This window comes from Phoca vitulina, unplaced genomic scaffold, assembly GCF_004348235.1.
Source record: "Phoca vitulina isolate PV1807 unplaced genomic scaffold, GSC_HSeal_1.0 scaffold29, whole genome shotgun sequence".
NCBI classification, from domain to species: domain Eukaryota; kingdom Metazoa; phylum Chordata; class Mammalia; order Carnivora; family Phocidae; genus Phoca; species Phoca vitulina.
This window is the reverse complement of record NW_022589732.1, coordinates 19,170,816-19,186,774: the sequence shown is the minus strand read 5'-3', so window position 1 is coordinate 19,186,774 and position 15,959 is coordinate 19,170,816. Positions and strand designations below refer to the sequence as shown.

General features: G+C 50.4%; 1 protein-coding gene across 1 annotated transcript; it reads right to left on the bottom strand.

Moving 5' to 3' along the window:
* Positions 1–9,037: 9,037 nt before the first annotated feature.
* On the bottom strand, positions 9,038–15,730 carry PPIF (peptidylprolyl isomerase F). The gene is made up of 6 exons (XM_032423894.1): positions 15,501–15,730; positions 14,284–14,314; positions 13,662–13,750; positions 11,807–11,903; positions 11,226–11,301; positions 9,038–10,048 (listed from the first exon to the last, which is right to left on the bottom strand). The coding sequence occupies exons 1-6, from the start codon at positions 15,702–15,704 to the stop codon at positions 9,913–9,915; spliced, it is 633 nt and encodes a 210-aa protein (XP_032279785.1). The 5' UTR covers positions 15,705–15,730; the 3' UTR covers positions 9,038–9,912.
* Between the last annotated feature and the right edge of the window lie 229 nt (positions 15,731–15,959).

The following is a 15,959-nucleotide window of genomic DNA, read 5'->3' as shown; positions in this document are numbered from 1 at the left end:
CATGATCTCAGGGTCCTGGGATCAAGTCCCACATCGGGCTCCTTGCTCAGCTGGAAGCCGGCTTCTCCCTCCCCCACTCCCCCTGCTTATGTTCCCTCTCTCGCTATGTCTCTCTCTGTCAAATAAATAAAATCTTTAAAAAAAAAAAAGAAAAATTTTCAAAATTTGTGAAATCTATAAACCCAAGAAGGTCAATAAACCCAACACAAGAAATATATAAAGAAAACCATGTATTACATCATAATCCAATTTGCTTAAGATCAGATAGAAAATCTTAAAAGTAGATAGAGAGAAAAGGGTACATTACATACAGAAGAACAAAGATTAAAATTGTAGCACACTTTGCATAAGGGGGAAAAAAATCCAAGCCAGAAGACAGGGAAGCAGCATCTTTAAATTACTTAAAGGAGAAACTGTCAACCTAGAATCTTAACTCAGCAAAAATATCTCTACAAATCCCATATCTGATAAAGGACTGTGTCTAGAATACATAAAGAGCTCTTACAACTCAACAATAAAAAGACAACCCAATTTAAAAACAGAAAAAAGATCTGAGTGGACATTTCTTCAAAGAAGACATACAAATGGCCAATAAACACGTGAGAAGATGCTCAACATCATTAGTGAAATCAAAACTGAAATGAGATAATACTTTATACCAACTACGATGGAGAGAATTGAAAAGATAGATAATCAGAAGTGTGGTGAGGCTGTAGAGAAACTGAAACTCTCATACACCGCTGGTGAAAATGTAAAATTTTGTAGCCACTTTGAAAAACAGTTTGGCAGTTCCTCAAAACAGTAAACATAAAATTACTATATGATCCAGCAATTCTTACACATATGTAAAGAGGTACAATATATTTGCGGGTAATCTGTGGTAAGTTAAACTATATATTGCAACCCTAGAGAAACCACTAAAAATATAAAATGAAGAATTAAGTCTAATAAGTCAATAATGGAGATAAAATGGAATCATTTGAGAGAAAAAGCTCAATCCAAAAGAAGAAGGGAACAAAAAGCAGATGGGACAAGGAAAAAATAAATAGCATGACAGTCAATTTAAATCTAATGATATTGATAATTACATTAAATATAAGTGGTTTAAACATTTAATTGAGTGGTAGAGACTGTCAGACTGGATAAGAAAGCAAAGCTCAATGCACCACATGTGATCCTTGTCTCTTAGCTCTAAATTCTCCCTTGCCCTGTTTGTGATACTGTTAACAGTTCTCATTTGCCATCTGGAATTATATTAAACTTTATCAGTAGAGGGCGCTGGAGAGACACTTAATTCTTCAGAGTTCTCTTTCCCCTTAGTAGATAAACCCATGTTATGGTTAATAATTTTTTTTACTCAATTATAATTAACATATCGTGTTATATTAGGTTCAGGTGCACAATATAGTGATTCAACAGTTCTATACATTTCTCAGTGCTCATCATGATAAGTGTACCCTTAATCCCCTTGATCTATTTCACCCATCCCCCAACCACCTCCCTCTGGCAACCATGTTTGTTCTCTGTATTTAAGAGTCTGGTTTTTGTTTGTCTTTTTTGTTTGTTTGTTTTGTTTCTTAAATTCCACATATGAGTGAAAACTTATGGTATTTGTCTTTCTTTGACTGACTCATTTCACTTAGCCTCATACCCTCTATGTCCATCCATGTTGTTACAAATGGCAAAATTTCATTCTTTTTTATGGCTGAGTAGTATTCCATTGTATATATATACCACAACCTCTTTATTCATTCATCTAGCAATGGATACTTGGGCTGCTTCCATATCTTAGCTATTGTAAATAATACTGCAATAAACATAGGGGTGCATATATCTTTTCAAAGTAGTGTTTTCATTTTTTTGGATAAATAGCCAGTAGTGGAATTACTGGATCATATGGTAATTCTATTTTTAATTTTTTTTGGAACCTCCATACTGCCTTCCACAGTGGCTGCACCAGTGTGCATTCCCACCAACATACAAGAGGGTTCCCCTTTCTCCACATCCTCGCTAACACTTGTTATTTCTTGTGTTTTTGATTTTAGCCATTCTGACAGGTGTGAAGTGATATCTCATTGTGGTTTTCATTTGCATTTCTCTGATGATTAGTGATATTGAATATCTTTTCATGTGTCTGTTGGCCATCTGTATGTCTTCGTTGAAAAAATGTCTATTTAGATCCCCTGTCTGTTTTTTAATTGGATTAAGGTTTTTTGGTGTTGAGTTGTACAAGTTCTTTATATATTTTGGATACTAACCCCTTATTGGATACATCATTTGCAAATATCTTCTCCCACTCAGTAGGTTGCCTTTTGTTTTGTTGATGGTTTCCTTTGCTGTGCAAAAGTATTTTATTTTGGTGTAGTCCCAATAGTTTAATTTCGCTTTTGTTTCCCTTGCCTCAGGAAGAGTATCTAGAAAAATGTTTCTACAGCTGATGTCAAATTACCACCCATGTATTCTAGGAATTTTATGGTTTCGGGTCTCACATTTAGGTCTTTCATCCATTTTGAGTTTATTTTTGTGTATGGTGTAAGAAAGTGGTCCAGTTTCATTCTTTGGCATGTAACTGTCCAGTTTTCCCAAGACAATTTATTAAAGAGACTGTCTTTTCCCTATTGTATATTATTGCCTCTTTTGTCATAGATTAATTGATCATAAGAGCATGGGTTTATTTCTGGAGTCTCTATTCTGTTGCACTGATCTATGTGTCTATTCTTGTGCCCGCATATAAATTTTATATTCAACCTTCCCTGTTAGAATTACTGTGTTGTTTCTCTATCCTGTTTGGACCCTGACCAATACAGAATTAACACTGGCCAGTGGTCATAGGGGATAACCCCGCAAAGATGGGATTTAGAGATTTGTTTGGCTGTGTCCTCAGGCTTGAAGGCAGTGCTGGACTACTTGCTAGTGGGCAGTAGAATACTAGCAATGCGTGGCATGCAGTGACATCACAATGAATCACGTTATCTCCTGTGGTTATGTGACGAGAGAGGCATGTGCCTTGGGAGGCCAGGTGGCTGCCCCACTTGATTATTATAGCAGTGATGATGACCATAAGGACTGTGATGTGGGATGAATTATTTTGAGCATGCTTGACTGTTTACCAAAAGAAAATGACAAATTCTCAGCTTAAGTTCTGGTCAAGAACCAGAGAGCTTCCATGACAACTCTGAAAAGATTCTCTCATTTCTTACAGACATTAGACTGAGATCCCTTAAAACCAAACCAACATTTAATTGTGTAGGTTGCTGAATTAAATTTCCATTCATTGTTTAAGTTCATTTAAATTCATAGTCTCCCTAAGTTTTTCATGTGAAAGGGCAAGAATGGGATCCCGAAATTTGTAATGGGGACATCTGGTTGGACCCAAATGAAACTAACAGCTTGAACCCTCACGTCATCCCATCCCCCCCTTGCGAGTGGAAATAGCTTGACTTCCTATGTTAGAGAGGAACAGGCGTCTCTGCTTACAAACACTGTGAGCACTTCATCTGGGGCAGATGCTTTGAACGGCCATACCCAAGACCCACCTCTACCGCTCCCATAACTAGGTCAAATCTCAGCATTTTCCAGAGGAACGAGAGGACTCCAGAGAAAACAGATCATACACCCAAAGAATTGTGAGACTTCGCTAATATATATTTTTAAGCCTATTTATTGAGCTATGGTTCACACGTCATACAATTCATCCATTTAAGGCGCACGATTCAATGGTTTTGAGTCTAGGCACAGATACATGCAACCACCAGAACAGTCCATTTCAGGAGATTTCCATCGTCCCATTAAGAAACCTCATACATTTTACCTATCACCCACTTAGCCCCCCACTGACACCGACCCCTTCAGCCTAGGTAACCACTAATCTACTTTCCGTCTCTATAGATTTTCCTGTTCTGAACATTTCATATGAATGAAATCATATAGTTTGTGGTCTCTTGTGACCGGCTTCTTTCACTCAGTATGATGTTTTCAAGCTTCACCCAGGTTGTAGCGTGGATCAGCACCTCATTCCTTCTTATAGCCAAATAATATTCTACCGTGTGGATATACCACTTTTAATCCATTTGCTCATTGAGGAACATTTGGGTTGTTTCCACCTTTTGACTGTTATCAATAATGCTCCTGTAAGCATTTGCATAAAAGTCGCTGTGTAGATGTTCATTTCTCTCTGGTGCATACCACGGAGTGGAATTGGTAGCTCTGTGTACAGTCATCCCAGGAACTGCCAGACTGTTTTCCAAAGCAGTTGGACTATTTTACATCCTAGCATCAGCAAATAGTTTCTCCCATTGTGTGGGTTTTCACTTTCTTGTTGGTGTTCTCTGTGGCACAAACATTTTTAATTTTAATTAAAATGAAGTCTAATTTATCTGTTCTTTCTTCTGTTGATGGTCCATTCGTGTCATATCTATAATCCTTTGGCAAATCAGATACATTCCTCAACTGTACTGACTTTACTGTTGAACTCATCCCCCGACATCTCCATTTTTGGTGTCGTTTTCGGTATATATATATTTTTTTTCCTTGTAGTATCTCCGCTGGACTCTTTCTTATAATTTCTCTCCGCTAAAATTACTCCCCATCTGCTCATGCATGTTGTACATCTTTCCTACTAGTTACTTCCACATACTAATCACAGTTATTTTAATGTCCCCATCTGGGAGGGTTATATCTGAGCCTGATTCTGTTGATGGCTTTATTTATCAACAGTGTTTTTCCCTTGCATGCTGAATGTTATTTGTACAACAGAAGAGAGAGCAGTATAGTGTGCGCTCTGGGCAGTGGGCATGCTGCTCTTTGTCTCGGGTCTATCGTGGGGAATTAGTTGATGTAGGCAGGAGTTGAGCTGGGATGGGTTCTGTGGTCGCCGTCCTTACCTTCAGAGCCCCACATGCAGACTCCTGCAGCAGCGGCCACCTGGCTTGGGGTGGAGCTGGGGTGTGGCAGGCTCTTTCTCAGTGTTTGTACCTTACTTCCAGCTTGGTGCAGCGTAGACGGTATCCCTCTCCATGCCTTTCCTTGTCCCGCAGCTCGGGGTAGGGGCATGCTATCCTGGTCCGGCTTCAGTCTTAGGCATGTCTTGGGTGCGCTTTTGTTCCTCTCCAGGGGTAGCTGATTTCCGGTTGGTATCAGAATGGGTTCTCGGGCCCTGGATGGCTTCTTGCCCCTCCCAGGGGGTTACAGGATGTTCTCTTCTATCTTTCCCCCAGCCAGCATGAGCTTTTACTTCTTCCTGGGGATGAAGGGAATATGGCCCTTTCCCTAGTGGATTCAGAATTTTGCTTCATAGGAGAGCATCTGAGGAAGTGAGCAAGGCTTCATGTCAAGAGCTGAAAATCACTGCAGACTCTCAGCAGAGAGGCAGGTCTCGGGCCCTTCTCCTGAGCATCCAGGGGAGGCCTGGGGAAGAGATCCTGAAAGTGAATGTGAACTTGCTTTGCACGGAGGGGCCCCAGCCATTCCAGACAAATCAGTCCGTCCTTTGCCTTAGCAATTCAATAAAATTTTACTGGATTTCATCTTCCTCACTTGTCTCGTGGCCGGATCTTTCTGCAGTGCTCCTGCCACAGGTGAGATGGTTTGGCTGTCCTCTCTCCTCAGAACTCAGATCGCCTAGTTGCCTTTCCGATGAACTCAGGAAAAGTCATGACTTTATAGTTTATTCGCCTTTTTTTGGTTGTTGGGGCAAGAGTGTTTTTTGCAGCATTCCATACCCTAAGCCAATGCAGAAACCCATACTGACTATTAATATAATAGGGTTACAGGTAATTTAGATTCTCTATATTATATATTTATGTAACATTTGAATTTTTACAAGCGTATTTTGGTTTTATAAGCAGAAAAGAAAAAATGAGCCAGGATTCTTTGGAGAAACCAAACCAATAGTGTGTGTGTATATATATATATATATATATATATATATAAATATAGAACAAGATTTATTATAAGGAATTGGCTCATGCAATTATGGGGGCTGAGGAGTTCCAAGATCTGCAGTTGGCAAGCTGGGGACCCCAAAGAGCCGTTGGTGTAGCTCCAGTCCAAGTCTGAAGGCCTGAAAACCAGGAGCACTGATGTGTGTAAGCTCCAGTCCAAAAGCCAGCAGACTCAAGCCCCAAGAAGAGCAGATGTTTCGGTTGGGAGGCAGAAGGCTGATGCTCCGGCAATTAGGTAGGAGGAGTTCCTCTTACTCAGCCTTTGGTTCTATTCTAGTCTTTAACCAATTGGATGAGGCCCACCCACACCAAGGAGGGCAATCTGCTTTACTCAGTCTACCAATTGGAAAGTTAATCCCCTCCAGAAACACCCTCACAGACACATCCAGAATAAATGGCTGGGCACCCCATGGCTCAGTCAATTTGACACATAAAATTAACCGTCATAATGTTCTAATAATAATAATAATAATACCATCATAATTCTGGACAGCCTCTTAAGGCTGAGACTGATCTGGGAGGCTCAGTGGTGCCAAGACTTTTTCAACCCACTCTGTTCCAGTGGCCCGGACACCCAGCTGACTTTTGATTCCCAGAAGCCACTCACTGAGAAATGCTGTCCAGTCTGGACCCACCCAAGCCAGACCCTCCTCCTGATGACAAAGGAAGAGCTGAGGCCCCCACACAGGGGTCCTCCCCTCAAAGGCACCTCACTACGCTGCGGCGTTGGGAAGCCATGTTTGCCAGCCCTGTGGAAGAGCAGTAGCCCACAGAGCTTGGGCTGGACAGGGTGCTCGCCCTCACCATCCAAGGGTCACGAGGCACCTTTTGTAAGTGGAGGGCTTGCTCCAGATCCCCAGAGCTTCCAGCAAAAAGTGTTTCCAGAAGTAACCAATGACGCTAGTGGTCTAGTGGTTTCCTTTCGAATGTCGCTCACCCTGGCCTGTGCTCAAATTCTCAAACTTCAGAATTATTATCTTAAAATTCAGATTCCTACATCCTACCCACAGAGATCTGTATTCAATAGTCTCATGTGTGGCCCAGGACTCTGCGTGCTTTACCAGCACCCCAGGATTCCTAGAAGCATTGTTTCCAGCCTCACCAGACCCGGGAAACATTCACAGACATTCCTTTCATGGAGCAACACACGGGAGTCCAGAGGTGCGTTAAATTCTCCCATGTTCTCACACACGCTCCGCGAAGGAAGTCAGGCACAGAAAGCAAATCTTGCATGACTCCGTATTATACCAAGTCCCAGAATAGGCGAGAGTCATATACAGTGACAGGATTCACTGCCTGGGAAGGCGCACAGGGGGGCTCCAGAGATGGAAATGCTCCAGAACTTAATCCGGTGTGTGAATTTGTCAAAAGTGATGGAGCTGTACACTTAAAATGTGTGAGTTCTCTTATGTGCAAATCACACCTCAGCCAAGTCATTTTGAAAAGCTTATCATGTGTTGTCTCAGAAAAAGGATATTCCAGATATTTACACCCTGTGCTCCCGTGGCATCACACGATGACATCCGACAGCATGTGTATGACTCACCGTTTCTTTCGTGCATTAGGTGCTGCGTGCCAGCAAGTCACCCTCTTACCTGTGTGTCAGGCTCCCGCTTGATCCAGTAAGACCAGGTCCAGGCCCTTGGGCGGGGTGCTTAGAAGAGAACTGGCCAGTGCAGTGAGTGGCCCCGTCTTCTGGAAACTCCGTGTTTAGGCAATTCTTGCATTCCAGTCCCCTGCTCCACACCGCACTCCTCTGGATGGAGGGACACACACACACACACACACACTCCCCGCTCATGGAAAGGGAAAGGCTCTGTGAAGTCGACGACGCAAGCCCCACAGGCTCTGTGACCCTGAGACTCTCAGAAATCACCACGGGGCCAGCAGGTCGCAACTCGAGGGGCTGCCCCTCACACTTGTCACCAGCATCACTGCTTCCCTAGAGTCCCCAGAGGTCAAGAGAAAACTCCACAGGGACAGAAGTTGTGGCTTTGACCTCAGAAATCACAAGAGCTCTGTATGTGGGGATGGGAGGACCAAGGGGCATTGGGAGAGGCCCCCCACAGGGAGCCCTCTGGATTGGTGCGTCCCAGGTACTACGGCCCTGTTCTCACAGGGTCGCCTGTGGCATCGTGACCCCGCTTGGGGCCTCAGTTCAGCGATCTGTAAAATGTTGGACTGGATGAGTAATCACCATTATCCTGATTACTGTTGGGCTCAAGATCCCATTCTTCAAATGAAACCCCTTGTAGAGCCTCAATAAGGAAAGAGGGTATCTGATTGAAAACAGAGCTTAGGGGCCCATGTCCCTTGGCTCCCCCTTGTTCTGAGGACCCCTACGGCTCTTGAGAATTGTTTAAAAACTGCTAAGCTAGCTGAGCTCCCGGTCCATGCAGCTGAACTCTGGAAACTGCCCTCATGGAAACCCTCCAGGACTCCAAATGACCCAACTCCAGCCAGTGACCTCAGAATGACAGGAAGCACACATAATCGGACTCTGGGAACCCCGTGAAGTAACTCCGTTCACATTGTGAACAGAATGCGATTATTCTATCGCTCAGACTGTGCCATCTCTGGGGCTGTTTGAGTTCTGAATCCTGCTCTCCCACTCCCCAATCTGCCTTCCCGGTGAGTTCAGAATCACCTAGAATCCCAAGTGTAAGTGGCAAATCTAGGATAGTCAACTCCACACCTAACTTTAGATGAATACAGATCCTTCTCTAAGACTCTGGCGCATGGGAAATGTCATCATCCCTGTCACTCGAGTGTGTATTAAAATGATGGCCCATTACTATTACCCCCCATTATGCAGCTGAGGAAAACAGACTCGGGGTCACCAAGAAGTGGAGCTGGGATTTTGGGGCGGGGGAAGGTCAGCCAGTGCTCACGGACACGCGGTGGGTGCTAAAATCGCTTGTCTGAGCCCATCTCATCTCTGAGGATGACAACAGTACTGTCCTTGGTTGCTGGAGTAATTAAATGAGATAGTCCAAGTAAAAGCCCTCAGCATAGCCCAGACATGTGTGCAGGAACTCCAAATACTAGAGTTATAAACCCTGCTTCCTAAAACCACCAGACACCAGATAGTCTTTCATAGAAAATAGGATTTATTTTCACATTTCAAGTGAACACAAATAAATGTCCCACAAGTGTACTATATACAAAATCAGTAGATATATTAAACACAGAAAAATCAAAGCCCTCCAGAAAAGACATGTTTACTTTCTTCCAGAGCACGTTTGGGCCATTTCCATTCTTCACCAATTCACGGACTAGGCACAGTACGCAGTGGGTTTGTTCCCAGGTTCGTCTGCTTCTACCCCCATGGACTCTTCCTCAAAAACCCCAGCAGCAAACCAACAGGATTCACAGTGGCCGGGGGTAAATGCCGTGGCCGAGGACCCTGCACAAAAGCCCCAACTATGTTCCAAAGGCCAGGCTCTGGGGTTCTGTGGCTTCGGCCACCAACTGGGGTCCTGCCATGGCACGGAGTAGTTAAGTGTCACAGCTTCATTTCTTGGCAATCTTGTTAGTCAAATTATTCCAATTAGAAGAGGTCATTACCCAGATATAATGGCCCTTTTGCATCGGCTGACTTTCCCCGCTCAGCCGAGAAAAAGGCAGAAACCTGTCCCCAAAGCTAAGCCATCACCACCCCCCGAAGTCCAAGGCACTTGGTGAACTTGGGCTGGGGGATCACAGAGAAGGCCTGATGAGGAGTGGTGACATCATGTCCGTGATACTCGTCCAGAAATGGGGTGGTGAGGGAGGGCGGACACTGGGGAAGCAGTGTGGCGGGGCCGGTGGAGATCGGACGCTCCGCAGAGGCCTTCCTCCAGCACACAGTGATGGTGGCATGAGCACAGGCAACCGGACGGGGCACTGTTGCTGGCGTCTGACGTGGCCGCCTCGGTGTGTCACCACGTGGGCGGCCGCTACCAGCCTAGCACCCTGTGGCCGAGGCCAGTTAGCTCAACTGGCCACAGTCTGTAATGACGATCTTCCTGGACGTCTTCCCACTCCTGGAACCGAAAGATTCGATTTTCTTCACGACATCCATGCCTTCTTTGACATGGCCAAACACGACATGCTTGCCATCCAACCTGTGAGTTGAGCCAGGGAAGAATAAGAGTAGTGCAATGCCACCCAATGTCATTGTCACCTGGTCATGGAACTATTTATCGGAGACAGCGATTCTGGAAGGGACTCACTCTGGAAGTCTGGACCCACCCCTTACGGCTCTGGTATCAAGCCTTGCGGAGCTCCCCCAAATACCCAGAGGGTCCCTCCCTTCCGGGGCACGTGCTGCCTGCCCTGCCGTGTGACCTTGCCCCCGGGCCACTTCACCTGAATCCTGGTAACCTCAGCTATGGAAAGTGAATTATTCTTGTTCCGCACAGGGAGTGAACAGGGTATCCAACTACTCTCAAGAAATAAGAGGTCCGTGTAGATAGACCGTCTTAATGGTCATGAGTGGCAAGGTAAGAGCCAAGATAGCAAGCGCGGCTCTCCATTTGAGAGAGTTCCAAGAATCCAAAAGGCAGCTTAGTCCAGCGGCAGCAAGGTCACCACTGGTTACAGCCAAGGGCAGCACGGCAGGCCCTGCTGGGGGTTCCCGGAAGGAGCGAAGAACAGGCGGAGCCAGCCAACGGCCTGCCTACGCCCTGACATGTCTGTCCCTTCCGGCTTGGGGGCCAGAGACGGCTGGTATCCACCTACCACTCAGGTCTCCTAAAGTCCTAGGAAATGGGCTTTATTAAAGAATTAGCTCTTGGCCAGCTAGTGTCCCCTCAAGCCCATATGCCTCAGGGCTAGGACACAGGCGACTCTGGGCAGAGGAACTTATTAGGTGGTGGGATCCACAGGCACGTGGGCAAGAGAGCTCCAAGGTGCGTTCCAAGCTCGAGGTAAGCCGGGAAACAACAGTTTAAACCAAGCAAATAGGCTGCCTCCACAGGCCATCTTGAGGCCTGGTAGGTTCTGCAGCACGTCCCAAACGTATGTGGTAAAAGTCCTTTTGCACAACACATGGAGAAAATTCCAGCTGACAGCAAATGGAAGCCTAACACAGACACAATTGTAAGAACAACCCACATCCTCCCTCAGTCCTTTTACAAACTTGGTCCTTCTCCCACATGGCCACACAGCCCAGCTGAGGGCTCCTGCCCCAGAGCGCAGTGCAGCCTCACGCCACCTTCCCCAAGAAGCACACAGACCCTCTCTGGCTGCCAGGCCACCCCTCATGCCCAGCGGGCCTGCAGCCCGGGGCGGGGGACTCACCAGTCTGTCTTTATGGTGCAGATGAAGAACTGGGAGCCGTTGGTGTTGGGGCCTGCATTTGCCATGGACAGGACACCTGCAAAAACAGGCAGGAGGGAGCCATGCTGCCCCAGGAGGCACCTCACTGGGAAGCTACTGACAAGAGCGACCGCTCCCCCCACAACAAGGCCACTGGGGTCTGACGGTCTTGGAGCTTGAAGAGGACGAGTGGCTCCCCGGGGCCTGCCCACCCGTGCTGCCCCAGGGACGAGAGGGCCTTGTGGAAGCTCTCTGTGGCAGGGCCAGAATGGGACTTTGGCACTCTGCATCTTGGGTCTTAAATGTGACCCAACGCTGGGTTTTGCTGAAAGGCTTTCTCTCCCAGCGTCTCAAAGGAAGGCTTGTTTTTTAAATGGAGAGCTCAGCATGACAAAGCTCCAGGAAAACCAACACTCCAACCCGCAGTGGTGAAGGAGGGAAGGAGCATCACCGGATATCGGGCAGTCGGTCCCAGCCTCCCAGGCATGGTGGGCATGGTGGGCATGGCAGCGTCCGGGCCGAGCTCAGGGCATTCAGACCGGGGAACGGCGGCCCCCACTCACCTGGTCCCACGTGCTTCAGTGTGAAGTTCTCATCAGGAAAGCGGCTTCCATAGATGGACTTGCCCCCGGTGCCATTGTGGTTGGTGAAGTCGCCGGCCTGTGAGCACAGAGCACCTTCTGAGTGGCCACCCCCCAGAACTGGCAGGGGGAGGCTGCCGTGGCGCGGGGAGGTGGCCCCCAACCCACCTGGGGCCCACCCAGCCAGAAGCCCCACAGGCCAAGGGGTCAGAAAACATCCAAGGTTGTCTGGACTCATAAAATAACAAGGAAAATAAGCAAAAATAAAGCTTCAATATTTTCTGCCATTAATAACTACCCTACCTTTCACATGATTCACTTTTTTTTTAATCTGGGCAAGTTTTTTAAATGATTCTCAAAGGATCTAATGGCCATTCTGAGATGATTCGTAGGTAGTGACCTAGAGTTTTCTACCCACAACTCTTGGAGGGGAGACAGGGAGGTGGCCAGGGGAGGGTCCCAGTGCCCATGTCTGGTCTGTCAGGGGAGCAGCACAGAGCCAGTTCCCTATGCTGAGCCCCACTCCCTGCCTGGCACTTCCTCCCTCGCCAGGCCTGGTAGCCTCCCTACGCCTTGCAGACCCAGGACGGAATCCCCCCAGGCCCGGTATCCTTCCTCACAGCTTGCCCGAGGTTTCCAAGGGAGCAGTGGCCAGAAGAGCCCAGTGGCTGTCAGCCCCAGTCGCAGCCCCTGGCCAAGGTCTCATGGAGATATGATCCTCAGGTGACAGGGATGACCCGACCAGCCTGACCTAAGCACCCACACATGCCAGCAGGGTGTCCCGAGACAGGGATGATTCAAAACCCTGGCCTGGGCCTCCCGGTGCTGCCAACTCATGCCTCAGAGAGCCCTCCAGCCTTGGAAGGATCCGCCCCTGCCCGATGCTGCTCAGAGGAAGACCCTAGCCTGGCTCAGGACAGCCCCTCCAGCTCCTGCGTCATCCACAGCCTCCCTCGGGCAGAGCTGGGAGGGCCTCTGTGGCAGAAAGCCACAGGCTTGGTCAGGCCTGTCCCATGGCCACAGCCTCCCTTCCCATCCCTGCAGTCACCACATTCGACACGTCAGCAGGCCCAGCCCCCACCCACTGCCACTCACCACAATAGGATGACAGCCCCAGGTCGGAGTGGAGGGAATGCGGGAGAGAATTCTGGGCTGGAAGGACTTCAAAGAGGTCATGACACTCATGCCCCTGCCTCTATGGTCTGTGGGCCTCAAGACCCCAACCCCTGTCTTAGCAGGGTCTAACCTAACAGAGGGTGACCCCCACACAGCTGGAGTCTCGACCCCTGGGGAAGTTCCTGCTGTCCACATCTATCCCCAAACTTCTGACACAGCCTTACTGCTGTTTTTGAAAAACAGGCAGCACACATGACTAAAGAACATTCATTTAACGAAGAAAGATGCCCCGCTCTAGAAGAAGAAGCTCCGAGTCCAGACCCGTTCGTTCCTGTCGGTGCTGTCTCCCTCCCTCCCTATCTCCCACGCCAAGCGTGCCAAGTGCTCAGTGGGACCTACAGGGGGACTTGGTCAGAGACTGCCTGAATACGCTGGTCCTCCAAGGCCTGAAGATCTACTCCCCGCCCCCGTGCACGTCCAGATCTCAATGCCGGTCCCCCCGACAGGCTCCGCCAGCCAGCCCATCCTGCCACTGCCCTGCTGCTCAAGGGCCAGGGCCACCCAACCCGCTCCACCGTCTCTGGGTGAGAAGACAGGCCCACAGAGTAACCCATCGCTCTCCCTTCGGTATCTCATTAATCCTCACAACCACCCTACAAGGTGGCCCCTGTTATCACCCCCCCTCACAGATGGGGAACCGAGGCAGACAGGGCCACCATACCTGACACATGAAGGATGGAATCACTCTGTGGAAGGTAGAGCCTTTGTAGCCGAAGCCCTTCTCCCCGGTACACAGGGCTCTGAAGTTCTCTGAGGGTTGAAGGAAGAGGCAGGTCAACAGGGCCAGGCCACAACTGCAGGGTCACCACTCATTCTAGCGAGCACCCTTCTACCCCCCAGGAGGTGAACAGGGGGTGGACAGACCCCAGGCCTGCTCCCTGGGTCTGCTCTGGCTGTGTGACCCGGGGCAAGTCACCTCCTTCTTACAGCTCAGTGTCCCAGTGTCCAAGCACTGTGACAGAGCGCACGCTCCTGGCAGGGAGTCCCTGGGCCATGTAGCCACCGCCCCATCGGGCACCAGCAGGGAGGAAGTGGTCCTGGTGGAAATTTACATGTGCTTCTACTGATTCCAAGGCTCTACTGGCCTGGTGGGCAGGGCCAACACTGAGGCTCAGAGAGGGACAGAAAGCTGGCCCAGGGTACCCAGCAGCTGAGCCCCACGTGGAACTCCCATCTGGTCACGGGTCTCTGTGCCCCAACTTCTCTCATCATCCCACCCACCTGGCCTGGCCCCTCTGTCCTCCATCTGGACCAGACTCAGAAGGCCCCAAGCCCCGTCTTACCTGCTGTCTTTGGGACGACATCTGCCTTCAGCTGTGGGGCGAGAAGAGGGACAAGAGAAGATGGTCAGTCCAGAGGCAGGTGACGGAGGGAACCTCCTCACCACTCAACCCCCACAGCGGCCAAGGAGCCCCTTCCATGCCTGTGGCTCCCAGAGGCAGCCTAGGGAGCTATCATCTCTGCTAGTTGTTTCCTGAAACCAGGCTGGGAGGAGGCAGCCTCGGTTTCCCTATCTATCGGAAGAGGACAGTGCCATCCTGGCCTACTTCCAGGGGCGAAACTGGCAGAGCTACTGCAGCTGGGCCCCAAGCATCAGAGACTCAGGGCCGGGAGAGAGGCCAGTGCAAGCTCAATGCGCAGAGGGGAAACAGGCTTAGAGAGGCAGGGGAGTGGGGTGGGGGGTGGGTAAGGGGAGACCAGAGCCCCATCCAAGCAGGCCTCTTGCCTCCAAGCTTCAAGAGCCACCCTGGCGCCGAACCACTAAAATAAAAGGGAGAAGGAGGGTGGTCTCCATTTTCCAGAAGAGGAAACTGAGGACTAACGGAGGTCTCTGTTCAAAAGGGCCTCGGGCTTGAGGGCTACACCTGAGCTTCCCCCGAACCCGTTTGTTCCCCCTATTTGTTTCTTACTTTGCGAGTCCGGGAGCGTGGGGGGGGGGGGTTGGAGTTGGGGTGAAGGGCCCCGGGTACACTGCCCCGACTTGCAGGGGGGCCGTCCCGGGTCAGCCCGGGGTGCCCTGCACGAGAGGAGGCCGGCTGGCCTGCCAGAAACCACCTTGGCTCCTGCCCCAGCGCCCGGAGGCGGGTGAGTCCCACCGAGGGGGCAGGGCCGGGCCGGCTCCGCATTATGCAAGGGCCGCCGCGTGAGCGCACCCCGCCGGCCCGCTGCCGGGAACCCCGACACCCGCCCCGGAGCTCCGGGTCTGGGCGCTGACCCCGCGAGGTCTCAGGACCTCTCCCCGACCCCGGGGCCAGCCAGCAGGGCCGGGCTCTCACAGTCGACGACCTGACCTTGAACTTTCTCCTCCACACTTGCCCTCCCTCCCGCCTCCAAGGTGCCGAGAGGACACCGGAAGAGACCAATCTGATGCGCCCTTCTAGGGATGGGGAAACTGAGGCCCATGGCCAGGTGTCGGGGGCAAGGTCACCCAGCGAGTCGCGCACAGCGCCGGGCGCGTCCCCCACGCCCAGTCCGGCGCGGCTGGGTGCAGTGCGCTCACCTCCAGCACCACGCGGCCGAGCGGCTGCCCGTCGGCGCCCACGTCCAGGTACACGAGCGGGTTCCGGGAAGCGGAGGACGAGTCCCGGGAGCCGCCGCCGCCGCTGCTGCTGCTGCAGGCGCGGAGCGCGGGGAGGCGCAGCGGCGCGGAGCGCGGGACCGGGAGCAGGCCGAGCAGGCGGGGGCCGCAGCGCAGCGCCAGCATCGCGGCGGCAGGTCGGGGCGGGAGAGCGGCGGTAGGAGCGCAGACGACGGAAGCGACAGCTAAGCGCGCGCAGAGGGCAGAGTCAGCCACGGCCACGCGTCGCCGCCTTTATTGGCCGGGCCGGCCTCGAGGCCCCGCCCCCGCCCGTCCCCTCCGGGCCTGTTCGCGAGCGACCCCTGGCGGCCCCAGCGGGAGGTGCAGCCAGGAGGCTGGGGTGACAGAGCGTGAGCTCCTTTCAATGGGTTTCCCAAGGTC

Bases quoted from the DNA above. Each gene is read 5' to 3' on its own strand.
- PPIF (XM_032423894.1), bottom strand. From the start codon at position 15,704: ATGCTGGCGCTGCGCTGCGGCCCCCGCCTGCTCGGCCTGCTCCCGGTC. The intron at 14,315-15,500 runs GTGAGCGCACTG...CTCGCCCCACAG, and splicing joins TCGGCCGCGTGGTGCTGGAG to CTGAAGGCAGATGTCGTCCC. The intron at 10,049-11,225 runs GTGAGTCCCCCG...CTCAACTCACAG, and splicing joins TGCACCATAAAGACAGACTG to GTTGGATGGCAAGCATGTCG.